This window comes from Medicago truncatula, chromosome 6 (genome assembly GCF_003473485.1).
Source record: "Medicago truncatula cultivar Jemalong A17 chromosome 6, MtrunA17r5.0-ANR, whole genome shotgun sequence".
Lineage (NCBI taxonomy): Eukaryota > Viridiplantae > Streptophyta > Magnoliopsida > Fabales > Fabaceae > Medicago > Medicago truncatula.
The window spans coordinates 12,869,414-12,893,979 of record NC_053047.1 but is presented as its reverse complement, the minus strand read 5'-3'; the positions used below and the strand labels follow the sequence as shown (position 1 = coordinate 12,893,979).

At 32.5% G+C, this 24,566-nt stretch overlaps 1 protein-coding gene across 1 annotated transcript; it reads right to left on the bottom strand.

Moving 5' to 3' along the window:
- Positions 1 to 704: 704 nt before the first annotated feature.
- On the bottom strand, positions 705 to 12,426 carry LOC25496089 (squalene monooxygenase SE1). Its single transcript, XM_013596360.2, has 8 exons — positions 12,181 to 12,426; positions 10,138 to 10,249; positions 9,851 to 10,025; positions 8,126 to 8,294; positions 5,252 to 5,473; positions 3,327 to 3,602; positions 2,324 to 2,602; positions 705 to 817 (listed from the first exon to the last, which is right to left on the bottom strand). The coding sequence occupies exons 1-8, from the start codon at positions 12,424 to 12,426 to the stop codon at positions 710 to 712; spliced, it is 1,587 nt and encodes a 528-aa protein (XP_013451814.1). The 3' UTR covers positions 705 to 709.
- Positions 12,427 to 24,566: the final 12,140 nt, after the last annotated feature.

Sequence of the window (24,566 nt, the reverse complement as noted above, 5' to 3'; positions counted from 1 at the left end):
TTTTTAAGATCTTTTTTTTGTGGTGACGAGGGTTAGAACCGCAGACCTTGCATATATTATGCATTGTCTCTACCAACTAAGTTAAGCTCACGAGGACACATATTTTTAAGATCAAGCAAAACTATTTAATTTAATGTGAAAAATGAAGAGTAATAAAAAAATATATATTTAATTTAAATATATATATATATATATATATATATATATATATATATATATTTAGAAAATATTTTAATTTCAGGGAAGATATAATTTGTTTCTCACTTTTTTTTCTTTTTCATATTTTTTTTTAAACTAAAAAAATGAAAAAGAAAAGTAAAGGTGAGAATTTTTTTTCCTTGAAGTTGCAATAATTTTACTTTTTATGACAACTTTAATATGTAATTGCTTTTTTATGACAAAAAATATGTAACTTTCGAAATTATAGGCCCAAAAACTAATGCTTGGAAGGTTTATTTTTTATTTTTTAAGGGAATGTTTGGAAGGTTGGTATTGAAATTTTCCGAACTCCTTAACTCTAATACTTCTTTTTTTTTTTTAAATAAAAATAAAAATAAAAATTGCAGTACAATTTTATTTTATTTTTATAAAAATGAGGACCAACTTAAAGGTCCAGAAAGAAACAACTACACTGAAATATACTAATGAACATAAGGCAGTATGTAATTTTTTTTTAACAAACAAAAATAATATATTACCGGACATGATTTTACTCTCTAGCATAAGGTGTGCAAAGAAGAGCAGGCACAGTTGATGGGAAAAGCATTTGCCATATTCCTTCAGCCTTGATAATCGGGAAAATGATACCCAATGCAACCTATAATATATCAAAGAAATTGACTATAACGTAAACTAAAGTTGCTGAAACATTAGCCAGTAACTAACTATTTGAAACAGCAAAATTATATCGACATATAAAAAAGAGAGTACAAAGAGTAATCCAATCTATACACACAAAAATTTACAATAATAGCTTAGGATCAGTGTCTAACCTATGATTCACTCCATCTAATAAAGGTCTGCTATGTGGAGTAGATGATATACTTATTATTTGGTATAAACCGGGTATCCCCCGCGCGCAACTGTGGAGACTAATCCCTCAAGCATTGTGGGACTTAAATGGGCGGCAGACTCTTCCTAAGAGTTTTAACGCTGCTGCATGCCCAAGGCTGGATTCGAACTCAGGACCTTGGTTAAGTTAGAAGAGACCTGTTCCATCTCATCTAAGCACTCTTAGGTAGTAGATATACTTATTCAATAGAATGTATACTTATTCGATAATAATACTAATTAGGATTATTTTAAAAAATAATAATAAACACATCTATCAATATATAAAAAGAAAGCTTTATTATATATTCGTTTGTAATATATGTGTTAGCCTGTAATTTCGACAGACTCATTTAATATAGAAAATATTTAGTTGACTTTTAACCTTGCAGGAATCGAAGGCTTTCTCATTTCATTTCGAGGATTTCGACAAGATAGTAAGCTTAGCGTGCATGATCAAGAGTTCGATAGAAAAAGGTTGAATTGCAATCGCGTTGAAGTCAAGCATGCAAGACAGGAAAGGCACATTTTCAAGCTCAAAGGCGGTTTCCAAGATGGAGGAAGTGCTGATCGTGGGATTAGTCTTTTGCCAGTTATTTTCTTTATGCATAAATAAGAGTTTCCTAGCCGGAAAATGGGTCGCAAATCATTTATAGACACTCAAACTATCGGTGTCGAGGAAAACGAGTTATGCATAATGTATGTAAACTAATTTGTAGACAATTTTACTTTTATTGCAATACATTTTACATTTTCTTTAAGTTTATGCGTTTAAACTTTTACCCTTTCATTTAATTTTATCTTGCTTTTACTTGCAATCTCAAACCTGTCGAGAGACAATGCCCTTTTCACTTTAAAACTCGTCCTGCTCTCTAAGTAACCTCAGTGCATTTCGTGACCTTTTTCAAACTGTTTTCGATCAAAACCTTTGCACAACATGTCGTGAGATTTTTAATTCGGTCTTGCTTGTAATAATTAGAACTAGCCAGGTAGTTTGCTGAAAACACCGGTAAACACAATGTCACTGTGTTATGCTATGCCATTACTGCTACTATCATATTGAAACCCTAATAGTTATTGTTTTTATTCTCTGATTATCTCTATTGTTAACAAACACGTCATAGCCATTCATGTTCGTACCTTTAAAAGTGATTATTATGAAAGTGAAACATATCTATTGACTTGACGGTGCAAAATTTATTTTCGATGACAGTGTATAAGAATTAAATTAATTTTGTATTTTAAGGAAAAAAGGGATATAAAAAGTCCTCACCGAAAGAAGTCTAGCAGCAATCCAAATTCGTTTTGGAGATGGAAATGGCATCATTAATCGACCTACACCATATGCAGCCACCGCAATGAAATGATACAACAAAGTCGATGAACTAGAATTAAGACCTGCGAGTAGAGCAATTGGTTCATCTGAGAAAACACCTCCAAGACTTAAATAATTGAAACATGCTTCACGCATTTCCTTTCTAGCTGGATCTGGAGATGCAATACATATTGTATACAATAAACCAGCTAATGTGTTTATTGTAGACGACGTTGACTGCAAATAGAAACATCAAAAAAGTATTTTGGTCAAAATCATTTAAGAGAAGAAAAAAAAAGAAAATACCCATATTTTGATTAAAATTGACATTTAAATTATAAATAAACGAATTTGTTTTTTTTTAAATGGTAATTCAAAATTAGTATATATTATAAAAATATTTTTTTTTATGTTAAAATATATTAAAGTGTAGTGCATTTTTAATTATTAAGGGAAGATGTTGCAATTTAAGCATCTCATAAGGGATGTAAGTATAAATTTTACTTTTCAATGGAGGAGAGTGTATATTTTAACATAGGAGGGGAGGGGAGTGTGATTCAAGCTTCTCTTAGGGGAGGGGAGTGTAATTTACTCTTTTAAAAAAATACCCTAATTGAAACAACAAAGTTTTAAAAAAAAAATCTTTGTGAAAAAACAAAAAAATGGTCTAAACCGGCCCAAACTGTTGGTCCGTCGATTTTTAACGATTTTCTTGATTTTTTTTTCCGGATTAATGGTTTTCTATCTGGTTCTTCGCGAGGGTAGTTTTTAGTGTGACTCTAACTGGAAATAGGTTCGGTTCCCGATCCAACTGGTTGAATCGACTGATCCGGTCTGGTTATTTGTATTAAAAGTTGAGAGTGATTTTGAAAAGAGAAAAAATCAACTCAAAAGGCGAAACACAGACTATTTTCTTTTTTAAATATAGTATAAATATAAATAAGAACAACATATTTATTACCTTGCGAAAGGTGTAGAATGACTCAAGGTATTTGCAAAGAGCAGAAGCATCATGTAGGTTATGTAGAGGTTTAAGTAAATTTCTTAGCAAAGCAATGTCAGACAAAGCCACAGTCATTCCTCCTCCTGTTAAAGGGTGACGCATATTGAAGGCATCTCCCATCATAAGAGCCCCTGGAGTAAGATAAGGTGAGGCAGGCATGCTTCTATTGGGCATGCTTCTTATGTTTCCTTTATCAACTGCGGCGATAAAAGAATTATACAACTCTGGAGGAATCTGAACATAAATTAATTACATAATTTAGTAAAAGAAATATGAAACAAAAATTTATTGAGAACTAAATGTTTTACACTCCTCTAATTGAGCAGTTCTATTAAATAACTTAAAGAACGTAAATAGTAGGATAAAAAACTTAAAATGACCAACTTATTATAATTATAGGCTTAAATATGTATTTCATCCTTACAATTAGGGGTTGTTTAAAAGTTGGTCCTTGTATTCGCTAATCCTTGCAAATTATCCTTGCAAAGTTTAATCATTTAAAATTTGATCCCTGAGCCCAGTTAATTACCGTCACATCACTGATTAGCTGATGTAGCTTGCAAAAAGACCAAAATGCCCCTGGCTTCATCTTCTTCCTTTTCCCTTTCAGTTTCCTTGCAGATTCATTCAACTGCAACTCCCAGCAACACACACACGAAACACTCCTATTCTCTTCTGTTCTTCATCTTTTCAATTTTTTTTTCCTTTTCCTTATTCACAATTCCATATTTCAGACCAATATACCCATCCATCTTCTTCAAAAACCTGAAACACTCCTATTCTCTTCTCTTCCTCCTCGACCTTTACAATTTCCTCATACACCTTCAATGTACCAATTTTTTCTCTTCAAAAAACTTCACTACTTCATCAACCCTATTAAAAAAAAACCCTCCATTGGTTCTTTTCTTGATGTTATTTTGTTGTAGCTTTGGCCTTTTGTTTTTAGTTTGGTAAAAAAGAAGTTTGTGAATTATCAGCGTAAGTTGCAGAAAGGGAAAATAGTGAAACATCATGAATTTTGCTTGTAAACACAATATAGGGCAGAGTTATGTGAAGTTTAGGCTAATCTAATCACACTTTCAGTGTTTCTAAAGGTTATTAATTCATGGATGTTGAATATCTTTATGGGAGAAGAAGAGTTGCAAATCAAACAACAGAAGGGGAAATGAATAATTGGATTGGAGGAAGAAGCATTCACGTGATATTCTTCTGGGGTAGTGAATGTTCTTGAGTGAATGAAGAAGATTTAAGGGTAAATGCATCTTTTCATGTTTGGCTAAGACCTTTAGGGTATTTTTGTCTGTTCATGTCCATAATTGTTGAGTCCCACTGCCACGTGAGCTAATTAGTGACGTGGCAGTAATTAACTAGGCTCAAGGACTAAATTTTAAATGATTAAACTTTGCTAGAGTAATTTACAAGGATTAGCGAATACAGAGACCAATTTTTAAACGATCCTTAATTGTAAGGATGAAATACATATTTAAGCCATAATTATATAACTTAAAAATCTCTAGTGTAATTTAGCCTAAATTAAATTATGACTTTTTGAACTATGATCCTCTAAACATAAATTCAAGCCAAATATACTAAAGACACTTTTCTAATTAAGCCTTTGCTAAATATTTTAACAATGAAAATGCAAGTGTTTTTACTAATATTTATACTTACATTTTTACTTTTGATAGAGTTGTTATAATTATCGTCCACTTAACTTAGTTGGGAAGGATATTGTATAATATATACAACGGTTGAAGTTCCACTCCAAACACTAAGTTATTAAACCTGCCATATCCACTCAAGTAGAGAAGGATAGGTGGCAGGAAAACAGCCGAAGCATAAATACAAGCATACAAGATACAAGCATGCATTAATTGGTATACCTGGGGAGCTATCACTATCTTCAAAAAATGGGTCATTTCACCATTACCAATGGAAGGTAATTTTCTACCAGTAGGCACATCAACAAAACAACGAATCTCAGTACTACTGATAGGGTAAAACAAAATGGGTGATGGATCACCCAAGATAACATGCCCATGGTTTGCATATGGAAGATTGCAATTCTCCAAGACTAAACCAACAAAATAAGAAGGTACTTCAACCTGGAGAAATGATGAGAATTTGTTACGCAACATTCAGTCTATAAACAAAATATAATGGATTGACGAAGATACAAATATACATACATTAAGATATACATAAATTATTTATATATTAACGTTCCTTTCTAAGTGCTCTTTAACTACGGATTTAACGTTCTTTTTTAATTATCATTTTAGTATTTTAAGGATATAATTTGTTAATTATATCCTTTCTAAGTTACTTATATCTTTTTCAATAAAACTAATTTACGTTATCTATTAGAAAAACTAAAATTGTGTTTTTTTAAACAATGTTTGTTTGTTTTTTAAAATAAAGCTTTAAACCGGTGATGCATCTAAAGGATCCCCTGATCTCTTCCTAGTTGTTTTTGGATTTTCAAACTGTTGTATTTGGATTTTCAATTTTTTTTTTTAAAGAATATATACCGAAGTTGTTACTAGATTGAGTCACGACCAGGTCGCTCTCTTAAAGACGTTTCGTGGCAGTGCCTAAAGTTGTGCAAGGAAGACTATCAATCACGCCGCCTTCATGATAAAACATGCTCAACTACAACTGTGTGGTTAACTACTGCACCGTAGAAAACCGTGAGAGATTTATACCCTCAAATATGATACTAAAATCACTTTTTAATACTGAAACCACTTTAATATGGTATTGTTACCACTCTGTTATGGTGCTGATACCACTCAAATATGATGTTACCACTATTTTAACTTTAATTTCTCCAAACTATCAATATGGTACTACGACCACTCAAATATGGTGATACTACCATTTTGACATTTTAATTTCTCCTCAATTAGAAAAATATTGAAAGAATATTTATATACTGTTAAGCTCATTCTTAATTTCGACGGGACATTATTGTTCCAAAAGGGACTATGATCTTAAAAATACTCTTTATTTCGAAAGGACTACGTTTTTAAGACTTTTCTTAATTCTGAAGGGACATTATACCGAATAGGGACTAAGGTCTTAAGAACACTCTTATTTCCGAAGGGACAGAAAAATGAGATGAGGAGAAGAATAGCTCGCCAACACAAGCTGGAGGAAGAGAGAAAGAGTTCTCGACAACTCAATTGAAACTTTTTGGTGTGTTTTTTGAATTGAGTGGAGTTTTCTATTTATATAAAGATTTGTGTTAGCAAAAATTACGGTAGCAGTTATTCTAATGGATAAAATAAAAAATGAAACTTATCCATTTATCAGTTCAACAACACTTGCAGATAGGATTAAAAGAAAAAAAATCCACAAAAATGGAGGAAACAAACTCATTGGATTTGAATGATGGAAAGATAAGAAATTCAATTGAATTCTTATTCTTATCACAATCACCATAAGCTAAATTTATGGGAAGTGATATTCACGAATAAAAATAATAATTACTATTATTTTTATCATTATCAAGTATTTAAAATTAAGTACCTCAATTTAATCACTACTAATGTGTGTGTTCTATTTTATTTGTGATCTCCACACTCTATTTTTTTAATTAACACAACATTAGATCAAAATATAATTAGTTGATGTTTAATCTTCCAATTTTTCTTCCAACATCCCCTGTGTGGGGATCTATAGAGACCTTAGAGGCTAATTTATGTGAGTTTTTGCTGATAATCTAGGTGTTTCTAACTCTATTTGTGTTTAATTGATGGCTCCCATTTTATCCATTTATGGGATTTTATGGGGGTTGATATATCAGTTGGCTAGAAAGTGATTCAATGCTCGTCTGACAAGCCTTCTCTAATATAAAAGTCGTGCCTTGGAAGCTTTAAACTGGATTGTCTATTTGTCATCATTCAATTAGGAATTTTCATTTAAATACTAAGGATTAAACTGGGAAGTGATATTCACGAATAAAAATTTATAAATAGAAGGGAAAGTGACCGCAGGGGAAAAATCATACTATTTAGACATACATCAGCGGGACTTAAATCCCGTGGAAATATATGTTTGTTATATACGTGCGTGAGTTAAGTTACGCTGAAATATAAGGTGCGTGAGTTAACTTACGTAGTGTGACTTAACTCACGCAGGTGCATTTTAGTCTTTTCTGTTGGGAGCGAGCAATTTTTGTTGGGTAAAGAGCAGAATTCTTATAGTTATATATACATAGACTTGTCGATTGAACTATCTCAGTCCCGTCATGTATCGGAGGCCCAACTTAATAAATGGGCCAACCAGGCCTGGCCTGTTTATAATTGGGCAACATCTTAATGAGTTCGGCCTGATCCATGTGGGTCGTGTGCCAACCCGGACCCGACCCATTATATTTTTGTTATATTTTTAGAGGAAAGTGGTCCTGGTAATTCAAAGATGGGCCGAGAGTTAAGTAAAGTCTGACCAAAAAAATTTCCACACAATAATCGAACTCAGGTTCTTCTGAATAATTAGTAGAGCTCATTAATCATTTCAGTCCAATTGCTTTATTTTTTAATGTTAATAATTGATTTATTAGTTCATCACAATTATATATTACTAAGATATAATTAAATGAACATAGAGTGCAAATAATTTTTAGTAAGAGAATAAAAATGTTATAATTTGAAACACACACAAGTATAAAATGAATGAAGTGCCATAAAATAAAATAAGTCATTGTGAATTTAACTCAGAAAAAAAAAAATACCATAAAATAAAAACTCGATTACCTTAGGTTTGCAAAGAGAACTCCTCAAATTAGAAAAACAGCCATCGCATACAATAGTGAGAGGAGCCTTTTCAGTGAACTCTTGTCCACTCTTGTTTTTGTAATTCACCCCTACGATGCTTCCATTTTTTTCAACCAAAGATGTGACAGTTCCTTGTTCTAATTTTACACTACAAAAAATTAGATCTACAGATAAGAGAGTTGTAAACAAAAGGTTCGTTAAACGTGGTTGACTGCCCATGTTAAATACCACATATTAAGAAAGAAAAAAAAGGGTTAAAATGTTTTTAATCCTTATAAAATAAATTTCAACATTTGTTTTAACAAAAAATAAATAAAAAAATTTCAACATTTGATTTAGAGTTTTTGGCAAAAAAAATCTCTAACTTTTAGTCCCTAAATAATTATTCTATACTTGTAACATACTTTTAGCTTCAAGTTAAGAATTAGAGCTTTAAAAATAATGTAAAAGTTGTTTCGTATTTATATATATATTTTAACATAAAAGATACTATCAAATTCAAAGTTTTTTGGCTTTGATAATACGGTTTTTTTTTTTTTGAAGGATGATAATACGTTTATTTAAAAGGTCATGATTGATTATTACGGTATACATACAACATTAAAAGAAATAGTTTAAATGTGTGTGTATATATTCTCAATAAAACAATAATATTCTAATTGAATGTTCTTTTTTAAAAGGTTGAGGGATAAATACCAAAATGCAGGGATCAATATCAAAATATGTTAAAAGTGCAAAAACTAATGATATTTTTAAGTCAAAATAACGAATAAAATAATAATAAAAAAGTTGAATATATTTTTTTTTTAGTGTGCCACGTGACGTCGAATGATTGGTCCACGTGGCAAACCATTAGTTTTTTTCTTTTAAACTTGAATTTAACAGAAGGACCAATTGCAAATTTTTTACAAAGTGCACACTAATGCAAACAAAAAAATGAGCAGGGACCAATGTCAAATATGATGAAAGTGCAGGGATCAATGACATATTTAAACCATTAAAGTTTTAATACTTCTAGATGGTCACAAAGAAAGATATAAATAGAAGAAAAAAAAAAGGAAGACAAAAACAATCAGATATGGCATATAGAAATGATATTTGCACGACTATTTTGTGACAACTTTATCTTTCATACTTACTTATGTCATTACTTTTTCCTCTATTGTTTTGACTTCCGTGACAATACTCACTTTTCTTTGTAAATTTATAGATAAAAACATCATGTGAGTATGAAATAGAAAGTTATTCTAAAGCTGTCACAAATATAATTTCTACTCTTTATAAACCGGTTATGCTAGCAAGTACTCTATATTTTAACTTTTAAAAAACTAAAATCATCATTTTTCACCATTTCTTAATACAATATTTCTATTTTTATTCACTAATCAATGCTTTTTTGGTTGCAATTTAAGGCATTCTTTAGCATTTCCTTTTATAAAAAAAGCGATTCGGCCGCACTTGTCCTTTCATGGAGAGAAGAAGCTAAAGTTAAATCAGTCCAAACATGATGTTAAGTTGACTAATTTTTTTTTTTAATAATTTACTATTTTTTGCAAGTATTTTTAATTACTCTAAATGTTTGTACAAGAACTTTTTATAAAGTTTTAAATATGATTATAAAAAATTATTCAAAAATTTTAAATTTCAACTTACTTCAAATTTATTTATTTTTTTGTTAAAATGAAAAGATGTAAAAATTTGTACTTCGGTAAATATGAAGCCTTCTCTCGCATTTTCTTTATAAAACGACCATTATGAAAGCTTCTTCCAGAAACGTCAACGTTAAAATTTTCTAAGGGATAAGACAACTTGATATTCTTTCCATCCTTATAAAGAGCATAACCAAAGACTCTCTGAGCATCGATTCCATCTACACAATCTGCAATATTTTAAAACATGGTTATGATAATTAGGGCCGTAAAAATTTAAAAGAAGAGTTAGGGGAACTTTTTTTTATTAATTGTTGAATATTTAGTTTTTGAATTAATTACCCTCAAGACCCAACTCAAGTAACTTCAAATACCCCCCAGGTTGTAGCAGTTCTCCCACAATCCTATCAGGTTCACTCAAGTCCCTTTCAATGACATGCACTCGCCTTCCATCCTGCAACATACAAGAACAATGCAAGATTGTATGTCATTCTCGAACAAGTTAATATATGCTTACAAAAATTAAGAAGATTCTTTTCCATAACATCCACTCCAAAAGAAAATTTTCACAACAAATTTTGAGACCGAAATTGTCAATCAAATATATCTCTAAATAGATGGATAACATTTGTGACTAATGGTTTAACGACATCTGGCAAATAAAAGTCTAAATAGGTGAAAAATTGATTTAGCGATCGATAATATGAGACACTAAATTTGGTTAGTAAATGTCACCAGTGGAGTACCGTATTATGCTTAGATATTGTCTTATGATTACACTATTTTCTATTGATGAGTTGTGCCCTGTTTGCCGTAAGGCGTATTAGAATACTTTTGGGGAGCATGCCGCGTAAGGAGTTTCCCAGCTTTGAATACAAACATGACTTTGTTAGAAATGTACTTTTTGATATATTCAGGCGGGCGAGAGTATTAGTGAAGAAGGAGGCGCCTGTGAACTTCCTGACTGACCTACTAGATAGCAGATCAAGACTTAAGTCTGCAAATGTTATGGTGTACGGATGGGTAGGAGGAAAACATGCATGTGTAGACTTGATTGGGGTTTCACCACTTATGGGATTATGGTTCAGGGCTTTTATGGTAGGACAAGCAGCACTAAAAGTTGCGTCAAACAAAGTGGCCAAACATAAGATAGCGTGTTTTGCTAATCAACATGCTTATATACCATTAGTGCTTTTAAATCAAGTGGTAGCTTAAGTGGTCACTCCACGTACATATCATATATTCACTTCATTTTTAGTTTTAATATTTAATAAGCAATTATTCACGCCAACCCAACAACTCTTAAAAGATCAGTCCATTTGTAACATTGTATTCATGCATTAATTTTTTCATGTTTTGTGTCACTTAGAGAGACAATGCTTGTATAAGCCTTAAATCTAAAAAGCAATACTTCTTAAAGATGCTCTTAGATCCGGGGTGCATTGTCATTAGATGCACGTTTCCTTGAAGCAAGACTTTCCAAACATTTATATTTCATCTCTAAATCAAGAAAACAACCAAAGTAGTACATAAAACATGACACAAACATAAAACATGTAAGCAAATATATTAGTCAACGCTTTTTCTTACCAATTTAAACTCATTATTATCATCATCATCCCACCGTTTCTTTTTAGATATATATGGTTTGAGTGAATATTCTGTATTTCTATTTAATTGTCTTTTTTTAAAGAATATTTCTATTTAATTGTCATTTTGATAGTTTAAGAGTTTAATTTTTCAATTATATTTTTTCTCAATTACTCCTATTTATCCCTTTTCAATAAAACTAGTTAATGTCATGTATTTGTAAAATTAAAGTTTTTTTTTTTTTTTTAAAAGTTTGGTTTTTGTTGTGTGCAAATTTAAATTTCCAGGAAACAAAATTTTATTAACTATAATAATGATCCAATAAAGAGTTGAAACGAAACTATATAAATAAGTAACATTGTTTTTTTTTTATTCAAAAAAAAAAAAGTAACTGTTTTTTTTTTTTTTTAAGGAAAGATTAGTAACATTGTTAAAAATCATAATTGAAAATTATTAAAACAATTCTAATCGAAAAATAAACGACTCCTTGAATTTGTTGGAGAGAGTAATTAGAAATTGTTTGTTATGGGAGAAAGATAGGAATTTATTGGAGGATTAAAATGAGGTTATAATAGAAAAAAATTTCCAAAAAATCCACCATCTTATAATAAAGATGGAATTATTATTATTATTATATTTTTTTGTGTTTATTATTATCATCATCATCATCATCATCATCATCATCATCATTATTATTATTATTATTATTATTTTGACTTAACAACAATTTATTTTTCTCAAATTTTATAATTGAACATGAGAATGGAATGAGATAAAGGTCTTGTTATATTCTACCTTTCCAAGTGTGTAAGCAAGAGCAGAACCAGCAACTCCAGCACCTACAATGATGATATCAGTACCTCCTGCAGCCTCTTGCAATAAGCTGCTGCATATTCCATTTTTTGGACCATTGGTTTTCAGATATGTTGAGCTTGAAGCTATTTCTTTGGGTTTTTTCTTTTCAACAAGAGTGTATAGAACATACACAAATGCAAAACTACAAGCAAGAAACTCTCCTCCAAGAATATATTGATAATTCATCTCCACATTTAAAGTTGATTGATCAATAAGTAAAATAATTCTTGGAAGTTGTGTTCCTGTTTATGTATTTGTGATACTGGAAAACACGTTTTTATATTCAGAAAAGTAATGGAAAATGTAGTTGTACGTATTTAATTGTAGATAAAATTGATATCTAGCTCATAAATATTCGTAATTTGTATCGTGTGCAGGAACGGATCCAAATTTTTTAATGAAATTATATAGTGCACAATTGAAATAAATCTTACATCATCTACAAATTAATTTTTAACATTAGATTAATAAATTTGACCATTTAATTAAATTATATAAAATGAATCCTCGTGAGCTAAGCTCGATTAATATGAACAATTCATATGGGGTCCGAAGTTCGAACCCTGCCACCACCAAAAACATTATATATAATGTGATTTATTTTATAATGTTATAAAAAAGACATGTAAAAACCATTTTGTTTCTATATGTTTTTTTGGTTACAAAGTTATAAAAAAGACATTTGTGCATGGTGTAAAAACCATTTTGTTGCTATATGTTTTTTTGGTTACAAGTGTAAACGAAACACGGAAAATAAAAACAACAAGACAACAGAAAAACTACCCTCTATAAATTTATTATGTCTTAATTTAAGTATTGGTTTTGAAAGAACAAATTTAGAGCATAATTTTTTTAAGAGAGGCCAAGTTTCAAGTCAGAATCTTAAGAAGTTGGACTATGATGACTACCCAAAAGCTGGTGCGGTCAGACTCTGATGATCACCCAGAAGCTGGACCTCAGAATCTGAAAGCCAGACTCTGGATAAGCTGAAGAACCAAGGAGAAGAAGCATTGGATGTCAAACTATGATAATTCTGAAGATCAAGCATGATGGTTTTGAAGATCAAACATGATGGTTCTGAAGTGTTAGAAGGTCAATGAATGTCATTTTCATTAAAGGACAATCACTAGTACAAAAATCACTTATTGACACAAGGATTTTAAGTAAGCAGCTATCCACCTGACTTAAAAACCTGAAAGGAGTGGAAGTTTTTTACTTGAATAGATATTAAGTGGTTTAAGCCCATTTAAAAAGTTAAACCAAACATAAAACATGCCATAAGTCCAAATAGTAAAAAAAAAAAAAAAATTGCTTTTCTGTCATAGAATACTTCCTATTGACACAAGTAAATGACGCTTTTATCCCCAGCGGCAGTTAACTGCCGTTAGGCAATGCGCCGGCAGTTAACACCCGCTGGAAGCCTGCGGCAGTTAATTGCTGTTGTGTTCGTGATATGAACAAAACAGCATAGGAGTTTTCAAAACTCCATTGTTACGTTTATTGCTTCCATAGGTGCGAAATTTACAAACCATAAGCCATTCAAAGCCAATTTCAAGCACAAAATCAAGTAAGTTTTTTGAATCCTATTGTGTTGCTATTTTGTGATTGATTTGATAGTTTTTTTTTGTTAAATTGTGATTATAGAAGTTTATTGATTTTATGATGTTATGATAGTTTAGGTTGTTTGAATTGTTAGGTTTAGGTTAGAATTGTTTAGATTGTTAGAATTGTAGAATTGTTATGAAATTATGGTAGAATTTTTAGGATTAGATGAATTGTTGTATAATCGTTGCGATTAGTTTAGGTTTGTTATGAAATTTTGTTGTAATGAATTTGTGATAGAATTGTTACGATTAGTTACGGTATAATTTTTAGGATTAGTTTAGGTTTTGATGAATTATTGTAGAATTGTTACGATATGATGTAGGTTTTGATCACCGATTTTTTTATGTAGATATGTCTCAGAATCAGGGAAACGTTGAGTTGAATAAGAAGAAGGAGGGTGACGACAAGAAGAAAGAAAAATCACGGATGACATGGCACGAAATCACATATGATGGATCCGTCAAAAAGAAGGATTCGAAGGTGTTGGTGTATAATCATTCGAGGTTGAGGAGGAGCGGGAGGACATGATATTTTGGTCCTCAGCCAAAAGCAGGTGCCCAGGGACTGTCGAGGACAACCCAATTGACTTGTGTGATGAGGAAGATGATTGAATGTAATGGGCTGTAATATCTAATTGTTTTGGATATTTTTTTATGGTACATTTTTCTTGACATATTGGTACTTTATATAAATTTGCGTTTTAAATAATTTCAACTAAAATCGCGTTTTGAATAATTTCGATTAAAGTCGCGTTTTGAATAATTGCATATTCGAATAAAAACTAACTAAATCTAATGTAAATTCAACTAATTAAAATTGTGTAATGAATAAATAAATTCGAAAAGTGAATAAATATGATAATTATTGTTCCATTCAAAACAACATGTATTATGCATATTCAACTATATATGTTATCACATTACATTGCATTGCATTACATTCCGGAATGTACCTTCCAACTGCAACAATTATCTTACCGCTGAATGGGGCAAATTCAAACTTGCTAAACAGCAGGACTACAACATCCTATGAACATCTTGAATGATGGTATTCAAGTGTCAAAAGAATGAGGTGCATTCCTTGACACTTGAATATCATTGTTCAAGATGCACATCACATGCTGGATTTCTGTAGTTTAACAAGTTTGAATTACCCCATTTAGAGGAAGATAATTGTTGCAGTTGGATGTTTGTACCTCCCAACTACAACAATTGTCTTACCTTTGAATGGGGTAAATTCAAACTTGCCAAGCAGCAGGACTCCAATATTCGACCGGCATTCCCAATGATCCATTCAAAAGATTAAATTCTTGTTAGGCTGGGATTAAATAACGGTATTCAAATGTCAAAAGAATGATGTCCATTCGTTGACACTTCAATACCTTCATTTAAACCAGCCTAACAAGAATTTAATCTTTTGACAGGAACAATGGGAATGTCGGTCGAATATTGGAGACCTGCCGTTTGACAAGTTTGAATTACCTCATTCAAAGGAAGACAATTGTTGTAGCTAAAAGGTGCATTCATTCTGTACCTAATGACGATCTTTTGGCGGAATCAAGTTGTTGATGATATCTTCAGTAGATCTCAGCAACGTTACCCGCATATCGATCCACTGGAACATGCTGTGCTCCCAAAACATGCTCGTCATGTTTTCGTCGTTCGTTAATTCCACCCAATTGAATGATACTCTCCCCTCGTCGAGTGTTAGACGTTTATACCGAACGTGCTCCACCCTCCTTATGTCTCTGGGGTTGACTCCTTGGTTGAATTCAGTCAGTTCATCATTGAGACCGCTTAACGTTATACCAAGGCACCAAACCTTCAACCTCTGAGGTTCTCCGCCGTTGAATTGTGCATGAACGTCGATCCACCCGGCCATTGTTTCAAATCTACACAATTAGAAATTAAAAATAATCAATGAAAAACTCATTCAAACACTTGTAGTGAAAATTTAACATAAACCCTAAATATCCTAAACAAACCCCAAAAAATTTATAAAAATTTGATAAAAAAAATATAAATTTAAGCAATATAACTTCATTATAACAGGTATTCATAATATATGTTAATAGCATTTCAGATCTACGACATAACTATATTAAAAATAAATGCAAATTTTTTAAAGAATGGCCTAATTGATGGCATAACTTTTTAAAGTATATATTGATAATTCATCTCCAAAATATCATTGAAAGTTGAATGATCAATAAGTAAAATAATTCTTGGAAGTTCTGTGTTCCTGTTTATGTATTTGTGGTGATACTGGCAAACACGTTTTTATATTCAGAAAAGTAATGGAAAATGTAGTTGTACCATTTTTTTTTTTTTTTGGTACAAGTACTTGTACGTATTTAATTGTAGATAAAATTGATATCTAGCTCATAAATATTCGTAATTTGTATCGTGTGCAGGAACGGATCCAAATTTTTTAATCAAATTAGGTTTAAATATGTCTTTAGTCCTTGCACTTTAATCAGATTTTGGCATTGGTCCCTACACTTTTTTTTTGTTTGACATTGGTCCCTGCACTTTGTAAAAATATTGGTATTGGTCCCTCTGTTAACTTTCTGTTAAAAAAAAACACAAAACTATTGGTATTGATCCCTGCACTTTGTAAAAATATTGGTATTGGTCCCTACACTTTGTAAAAATATTGATATTGGTGCCACGTGGCGTGAAATGATTGGGCCACGTGGCACTCCGTTGATTTTGTGTTTTTTTTTTAACAGAAAGTTAACAGAGGGACCAATACCAATATTTTTACAAAGTGCAGGGATCAATGTCAAATAAAAAAAAGTGCATGGACCAATGCCAAAATCTGATAAAAGTGCAGGGACCAATGACACATTTAAACCTATATAGTGCACAATTGAAATAAATCTTACATCATCTACAAATTAATTTTTAACATTAGATCAATAAATTTGACCATTTAATTAAATTATATATAATGAGTCGTCGTGAGCTTAATTCGGTTAATATGAACAATTCATACAGGGCCCGAAGTTCGAATCCTAACCACCACCAAAAACATTATATATAATGTGATTTATTTTATAATGTTATAAAAAAGACATGTAAAAACCATTTTGTTTCTATGTTTTTTTTTTGTTACAAAGTTATAAAAAAGGCATTTCTGCATGGTGTAAAAACCATTTTGTTTCTATATGTTATTTTGGTACAGTGTAAACGAAACACGGAAAATAAGAACAACAAGACAATAGAAAAAACTACTCTCTGTAGATGAAGATTCTAGTTACGTCCGTCTTTAGAAGATTCAAGAGAGAGATCATTATGAAATGTGGCTCCAAGTATGGCCATAAAATCCGCACATCGATTTCCTTCCTATAGGGTGTGGCAAACATTGGCATTTCTCTACTCCTTTAACTCTTTTATATCTTGGATCAAAACAACACACACATGAAATTTCAATGGGGGACCTTTAATGAGGTTGATGCAATGAAGAGAATCAGAGTAGCAAATAAGATCACTAATTTCCAAATTCATGGCCACCAAGAGCTCTTGGTGAGTAACATATAATCCGGCATGCAGATGAATCTTGAATGAAGTTAGTATTGAAAAAAATGAGTTTAAACAATGCCTCTTCAGTTTTGATGATAACAAAGTATTAAATGATCAATTAGATATGTTAATATTTGTTCAAGTGTGCAGGACCATAGACTAAAATTTATTATGTCTTAATCAAAGTATTGGTTATGAAAGAACAAATTTAGAGCAAATTTTTTTTGAAGAGAAGCCAAGTTTCAAGTCAGAATCTGAAGAAATCGGACTCTAATGACTACCCAAAAGCTGGTGCAGTCAGACTCTAATGATCACCCAGAAGCTGGACCTCAGAATCTAAAAGCCACACTCGATAAGCTGAAGTACAAAGGAGGAGAAGCATTGGATGTCAAATTATGATAGTTCTGAAGATCAAGCATGATGGTTTTGAAGATCAAACATGATGGTTCTGAATTGTTAGAAGGTCAATGAATGTCATTTTTATGAAAGGACAATCACCAGTACAAAAATCACTTATTGACACAGGGATTTTAAGTAGGCAGCTATCCACGGAAAAAGTTATGGTGCATAAGGAAATCCTTATGCACCGTGCATAAACACTTCACAACCTTTAGATGGTGAAGTTGAAAAGAATGTTGAGGATGTAGTTGAAAAAGAAATTGGACATGGTGTAGTTGAAAATGAGAGTGATCAAGGCATAGTTGAAAATGAAAGGAAGAAAAAAATAGAGGGAGAAAAAAAAAAGAGAAATTGATAGATGAAGACTCAATCTTGAAGAAGTCTAATAGCCAAATATTGAAAGATGGAGATAAACCACAAGTTATTCCATCTAATGTGAAGCTTCCTTATCCTTATTTGGCCAAAGAGAAGAAGAATGAGGAAGGCCAATTCAAAAAGTTCATGGAACTTTTCTCCCAACTTCAGGTTAATATTCCTTTCGGTAAAGCTTTAAATCAAATGTCATTGTATGCTAAATTCATGAAGGACTTATTGACTTGAAAAAAAAGACCTAAGGATGATGAGAACATTGCTCTTTCAGAGAATTGTAGTGCTATTCTCCAAAAGAACTCCCACCAAAGCTAAAAGATCCAGGTGCCTTTACCATCCCTTGTTCCATTGGACCGGTAGATATTGGTAGAGCTCTATGTGATTTAGGGGAAAGTATCAACTTGATACCTGTCGCGTCATTTTTCGGAGGTCAAGGCCATTTGATCAACTTTTGACTCATTTTTTATTTCACGTCTGAACTTTTAATTTTTTCTAAAGAAAGTGGAAAAAGGTTCAAATACCACATTTTTAAAGATTAAGGGTTCGGGGGTTGGTTATATTTAGGGAAGGTATTAGCACCCTAAATATTCGTATTACTATACGAGAACCTCTTGATTTTATTTAAACTTTTGTCCTATAACTTGCTTGCTTTTATAGAGATGTAAATGGAATTGAATGATGAGTTGAAAAGAAAAAAATTGATTTTAGTTGATTTGGGAGGACAAGGTCCTTTGCCTACGTACCCGTGAGGGATCAAAACCTCGTAGTTCGGAGTAGAAATTGTCGTTTGATTGGTTTTGGGTTTTTTATTAGTTTTGAAAAGGTTTTAAAATAAAAGTCAAGTGGCAAATAAGAATTGATTTGTATTTTTTATATTGAAAGAAAAAATGACTTAAAGTAGAATTAAAATTGATTTGAAATTTGATTATGAAAGAAAATAAAAAGAACGATCACTTGATTGAAAATCCAGGTTTATTATGAAAAGTTATTTTTTGTGAATTTTTTATATTTTGAATGTTTTTGTTGTTTTGGAATAATAAATGAAAATTAAACTAATGGAGTAATAAAAGCGCGTGGATTTTTGTGGTAACATTGGATCACCACAAGGTCCCTAATAATAATATATAAAGCGATAAATAAAACACCCCCACACACACTATTTTTTCTCATTTTATATATTACATTGGGTCTAACTACATGCTAATTCTTGCAATAATAAATAGCATAAATAAATAAATAAAAATGCAAAATAAATAATAATATACCTAATCTAAATGAAATGCATGAGGAAAGAAAAAATATTAAAGGAATAAAAAAATGCATGAATTGAAATAAGAATGCAATGCAGGAGCGTATAAATGATAAAAATGGGGTTGCAAGAATTAAAACAAAAAAAAACAGATTAAAAAAAGAAAGGAGCTTAAGAACAAATCGGCTCTGGGGGAGGGCGGTTCGGTTTAGGGAAAACCAAACTGGTTCAGCTGATATATAAATAGGTTGTGAAGGATTTTTTTTATTATTGTGCTTGACAAGAGTTTCATCTTGCTCCTACGTATCTTCAGGTGCGATGGAGAAATCAAAGCTACGTAGTTCTGGGTAGAAAATGTATTTGTGTTGTTTGATTTTATTTATGAAAATGATTTAGTCGCGCTTGAGCGAAAAGTTTGGTTAAAAAAGGGGGCGGATTCGCACTTGGGCGATGGCATCCGTTTGAGAAAAAATTAAACGCGCGTGGGCGTGAAAAGAAGATTTGCTTAAAAAGAGGGGGCGGATTCGCACTTGGGCGATGACATCCGTTTGAGAAAAAAATAAAAGCGCGTGGGCGTGAGAAAAAGATTTTTGGTTTACGTTAGTTCAACAAAATAAATAGTATTTTATATATATAGGACCAGAACAATCTGGAGAATGATTAAATTAAACAAAAATATAATATTAACAGTTAATTTAGGACCAGAGCACTCTGGATTAATTTAATTAACAGGGACCAGATTGTTCTGGAGAATAATTAAATTAAACAAAAATATAATATCAACAGTTAATTTAGGACCAGAGCGCTCTTGATTGAGGTGTGTATTTTAGTGTAAAATAAATTAAAAGATATATATATATATATATACATATATATATATATATATATATATATAGAGAGAGAGAGAGAGAGAGAGAGAGAGAGAGAGAGAGAGAGCACGAAAGGAAGAAGTGAAAAGGAAAAGGAAAAGGAGGAAAGAAGAGAAAGGGGAGATGATATACCTTTGTGGGAGAGTAGAAGAAAGAAAAAAAAGAAAAAACAAGGGTTGTTTTGTTTGATTTTTTTTGTTTGTTTTGGTAATGATGGGGTGTGATTTTTTGTTTGATTTTTGTTTGTTTGTTGATGGTGATGAGAAAGAGAAAAAAAAGGCTTTGTTTGAAAGAAAAAAAAAAAAAAAGGCTTTGCTTGAAAGTAGTGAGCACATTCACTTTGAGAGAGATTCAATTCTTTGTGTGTAAGCCCCCCTTTCAATTGCCTTGCTATGTTCTTGTATTTATAGAGGCTTGATTTGTGAAGCTCACTTGAAATGTACATGAACATACAATTGTGAAGCTTGTACGTAAAAAACAGCTCATGTACTCTGCTTTGTTGCTTGATGCACAAGTGTTGCAAAAAATGTGTTATTCCAAGTAAAGAATGTTCTGAAGAACATTCTCTGTTTTCTAGCCTTTTGAGACAGCCCACGTGAGATTGTAATACAACTGTATATGAGTTGTAATTGGCTGTGATGGAATGACATCATCCTTATCCATTTGTAGCTTTACCAGAATGTTCTCAAGAACATTCTTTTCTTTGTAAAACAATTTTGTTCTTCTTTCTTTTGAAACTCAGGTGAGCCTTTGGCCTTTTGACAATTGTTGGTTTCTTTGGACTTTGATAAAATAAAAAAGAAAGACTAAAAATAAAAGCAAGATGAGATAAAAATAAAGATTAAAAAATGAATTTAAAGTTAATTGACTAAAAGGAAATTAAAAAAAAGTTGAAATAAAAAATGAAAATTGAGAAGAGGGCCCGACTTAGAACCAAATATGAGGTATTTTAAAATACCTCCCTGCCAAATTTTTGCTGAAAAGGTTGAGATCGGTCGGGGTTAAAGGACATGTGTTAGTGGTATCTTAGGTCAAAAATTGGGGTATGACAGATGCCCCTATTTAAGTTTCTTCGTCCGGAGATTTGAAGATGGAATCTTTGATTTAACGGGTTGAAGAGACTTAAATACAGAGTACACCATTTTTTACCTAAGATGCTTATGAATGCATATGATGCAATTATGAATGCAGGACGAAATAGATGGCTGGACTGGAATGAGAAACAATAAAGGGATACCCAAACTCGTTTGAGGAAAGGGATCCGACTCCGCTAGGGGGATACTGTAGTTTTACTAGGGAAGTTGATTGTCCACTATCGTATTGGTTCGGAATGATAGCTTAATGGAGATACGTGGCTAGCCACTTGAAATTGATCTGTGACATCTTTTGAAAATATATACTTTTGAAATTGAAATTGATTAGTGACATCAGTGGCACAGCTACCGCTGGGGATGACGCCTTTTGAAATTGATTTTTCTTTTTTTGTTGAAAACTCGGTATCCGATTTAATCGACTAATCCGAGGGGACCAATCCCACCGCCCACTTGCGGGGGCCCAGTTTAAAGCCAGAGCAAGCTCTGTATGGACTTAGCCCACCGAAATTGGCACCAGAGGGAATCGAACCTGAGACCTCTGGAGGAGCAGTGGCACAACTACTGTTGGGGATGATACTTTAGAAAATTGAAATTGAAATTTGACTAGTGACATCAGTGGCACAACTACCGCTGGGGATGACACTTTTGGAATTGAAATTGATATTGATTAGTGACATCTGTGGCACAGCTACCACTAGGGATGACACTTTTGAAATTGAAATTGAAATTGATTAGTGACATCAGTGGCACAACTACCGCTGGGGATGAAACTTTAGAAAATTGAAAGTTGAAATTGAAATTTGACATTCAAATTTGACTAGTGACATCACTGGCATAGCTACCGTTGGGAATGACACTTTTGAAATTGAAATTGACTAGTGACATCAGTGGTACAGCTACCGTCGGGGATGACACTTTTGGAATTGAAATTGATTAGTGACATCAGTGGCACAGCTACCGCTGGGGATGACACCATTGGAATTGAAATTGAAATTGATTAGTGACATTAGTGGCACAGCTACTGCTGGGGATGGCACCATTAGAATTGAAATTGACTAGTGACATCAGTGGCACAACTACCGCTGAGGATGACACTTTTGAAATTGAAATTGATTAGTGATTTCAAATTGTTTATTTGTTGGAACTGAATGTTTGAAACATGATAAAATGGTGAACTCAAGCGGTCCGTTGGAGGACTTTGGCAGTTTGAAACAAGATAAAAAGGTAAACTCAAGCGTCCGTTTGTGGAGTAAGTCATAATTATTTATGCACAGTCGTTGTTGTCGTTGTCGTTGTCTACGTTGTCGTTGATGTTGCTGAGTTGTATGTTGATATACACAAAAGTTGAGTCCATTGCATGCTCATAAATTGTTGAGGGCTCATGCCCTGTGAATGCTAGTTCATTCAAAGTGTTGAGGGCTTATGCCCTGTGAATGCCTTGTCATTCAAACTGTTGAGGGCTCATGCCCTGTGAATGCTAGTTCATTCAGACTGTTGAGGGCTCATGCCCTGTGAATGCTTAATCATTCAAATTGTTAAGGGCTCATGCCCTGTGAATGCTCGTTCATTCAAACGCGTTAAAAAGGTACCACATGCATGTGCATTGTCACATTTGTCGCTGCATAGTCGTTGTTGTTGGGTGAGTTGTTGTCGTTGTTGTTGGTTGATTTGTTGTCGTTGTTGTTGGTTGAGTTTGTAGGTGTTGTTAATGTTGATGAAGTATGAAACAAGACTGTTGAATTATCCGTTGTTAAATAGGTTGTTAAATACAGTTGATGATTTATATACCTATTATTATTGATTGTGAATCTCACCCTTTCTGCTTGGAAATGTTCCCCTTCGTATGGGTAACTTGCAGGTGATCGAGAATAGTTGCTGTTAGTTGCCGTCGGGAGTGGACCTCCTCTCACGTGTGTCTTAGGTGCTATGATACGTAACGGGATGGAAATTTGTTATTGCTTTATGTTCCTTAAGTATTGTTTTATGAAGTTTTAAGGACATGTTGTTTGAACAATTTTATGAGATTTTATGTTGAGGCCTTGGTGCCAAAGATGTTTAAATATTGAAATAATTTCCGCTGCGAAGTAATAATTGATATGTTGTTGAATTTGAAGGATAAATAGTTATTTATTCAGTTTGTGATTTTATGAAAAGTAGTGTGACATTCCGTTTATGTTAAAAATACTCTGATGTTTATGCAAAAATTTTAGGTTGGAAAAACGGGGTGTTACAGAGATCACAACAGTATTCACAAAGTTCACTTCCTTCTCTGGAGTAATTTCACGAGAGTTCTTATCGCTAATAGCAGCAGTATCATCAACAAGGTTTCTAGGTTGACCTAAAGATGTTCCAACATCTGCCTCGACATTCTCTTGTACATTTTTATTCACTGGATCTTTCACAGAGACATCAACATTGGTCTCATTACCAGCATTAGGGATGTCCACATCCATGGATTCAGTACTATCTAGAGCATTATTCAAATCTTTTAACCCTAGGTTTCTACATGATTCAAACACATCAGAAATCAGGGGAGCATCAGACTTACCTTTTTTACGATCAGGTGTTGCAACATCAGGGGAGATCTTTGAGGTCTCTTCAGTTTCAGCTTTCTTGGATGCTTGTTCAATGGTCTCAGCCTCAGAAGCTTTGGTAAGGTTCTCTTCCACATGCAGGTCAGCCATGGAGAGCGCTTCTTTCGATTCACCCTTCTTTAAGCGTATCTTTTTCTTAGCCATAGACTTGGAAGCAGTTTTCCTTTTAGTTTTAGTGGGAGGAACGGTAGTGAGTGGTTCGACCATCTTAGACACACATGTATCTTTACTTTGTTGTTCAGAGATGTTCTTATCTTTAGGAACAAAAGTGTTAGATTTAAATTTCATGCTGAAGTAATGTTGTTGGTAATGCTCAGTGATGAGAGGAAGACGATGAAGTCTGGTTACAGGAAGGTGGATACGAGCGGTTTTGCCAAGTTTGGTGAGACTAAGAGAGAATGAGATGATTATGTTTAATGAAGATTTGAAAAAGAGTTCCTGAATTAGAATGCACCCAATGGGAGGAGAGACACAAACAAATTTCTTGCACGTCTATCACACAATAACTGCTGTAACACCTAATTATGAGAAATAACCAATTTGTCCCTTAACTCCTTAAGCTGCTTTATATCTATATTTTTGTTTGTTAGAAAATCTTCTATAAACATAATTTTATCTTTAAC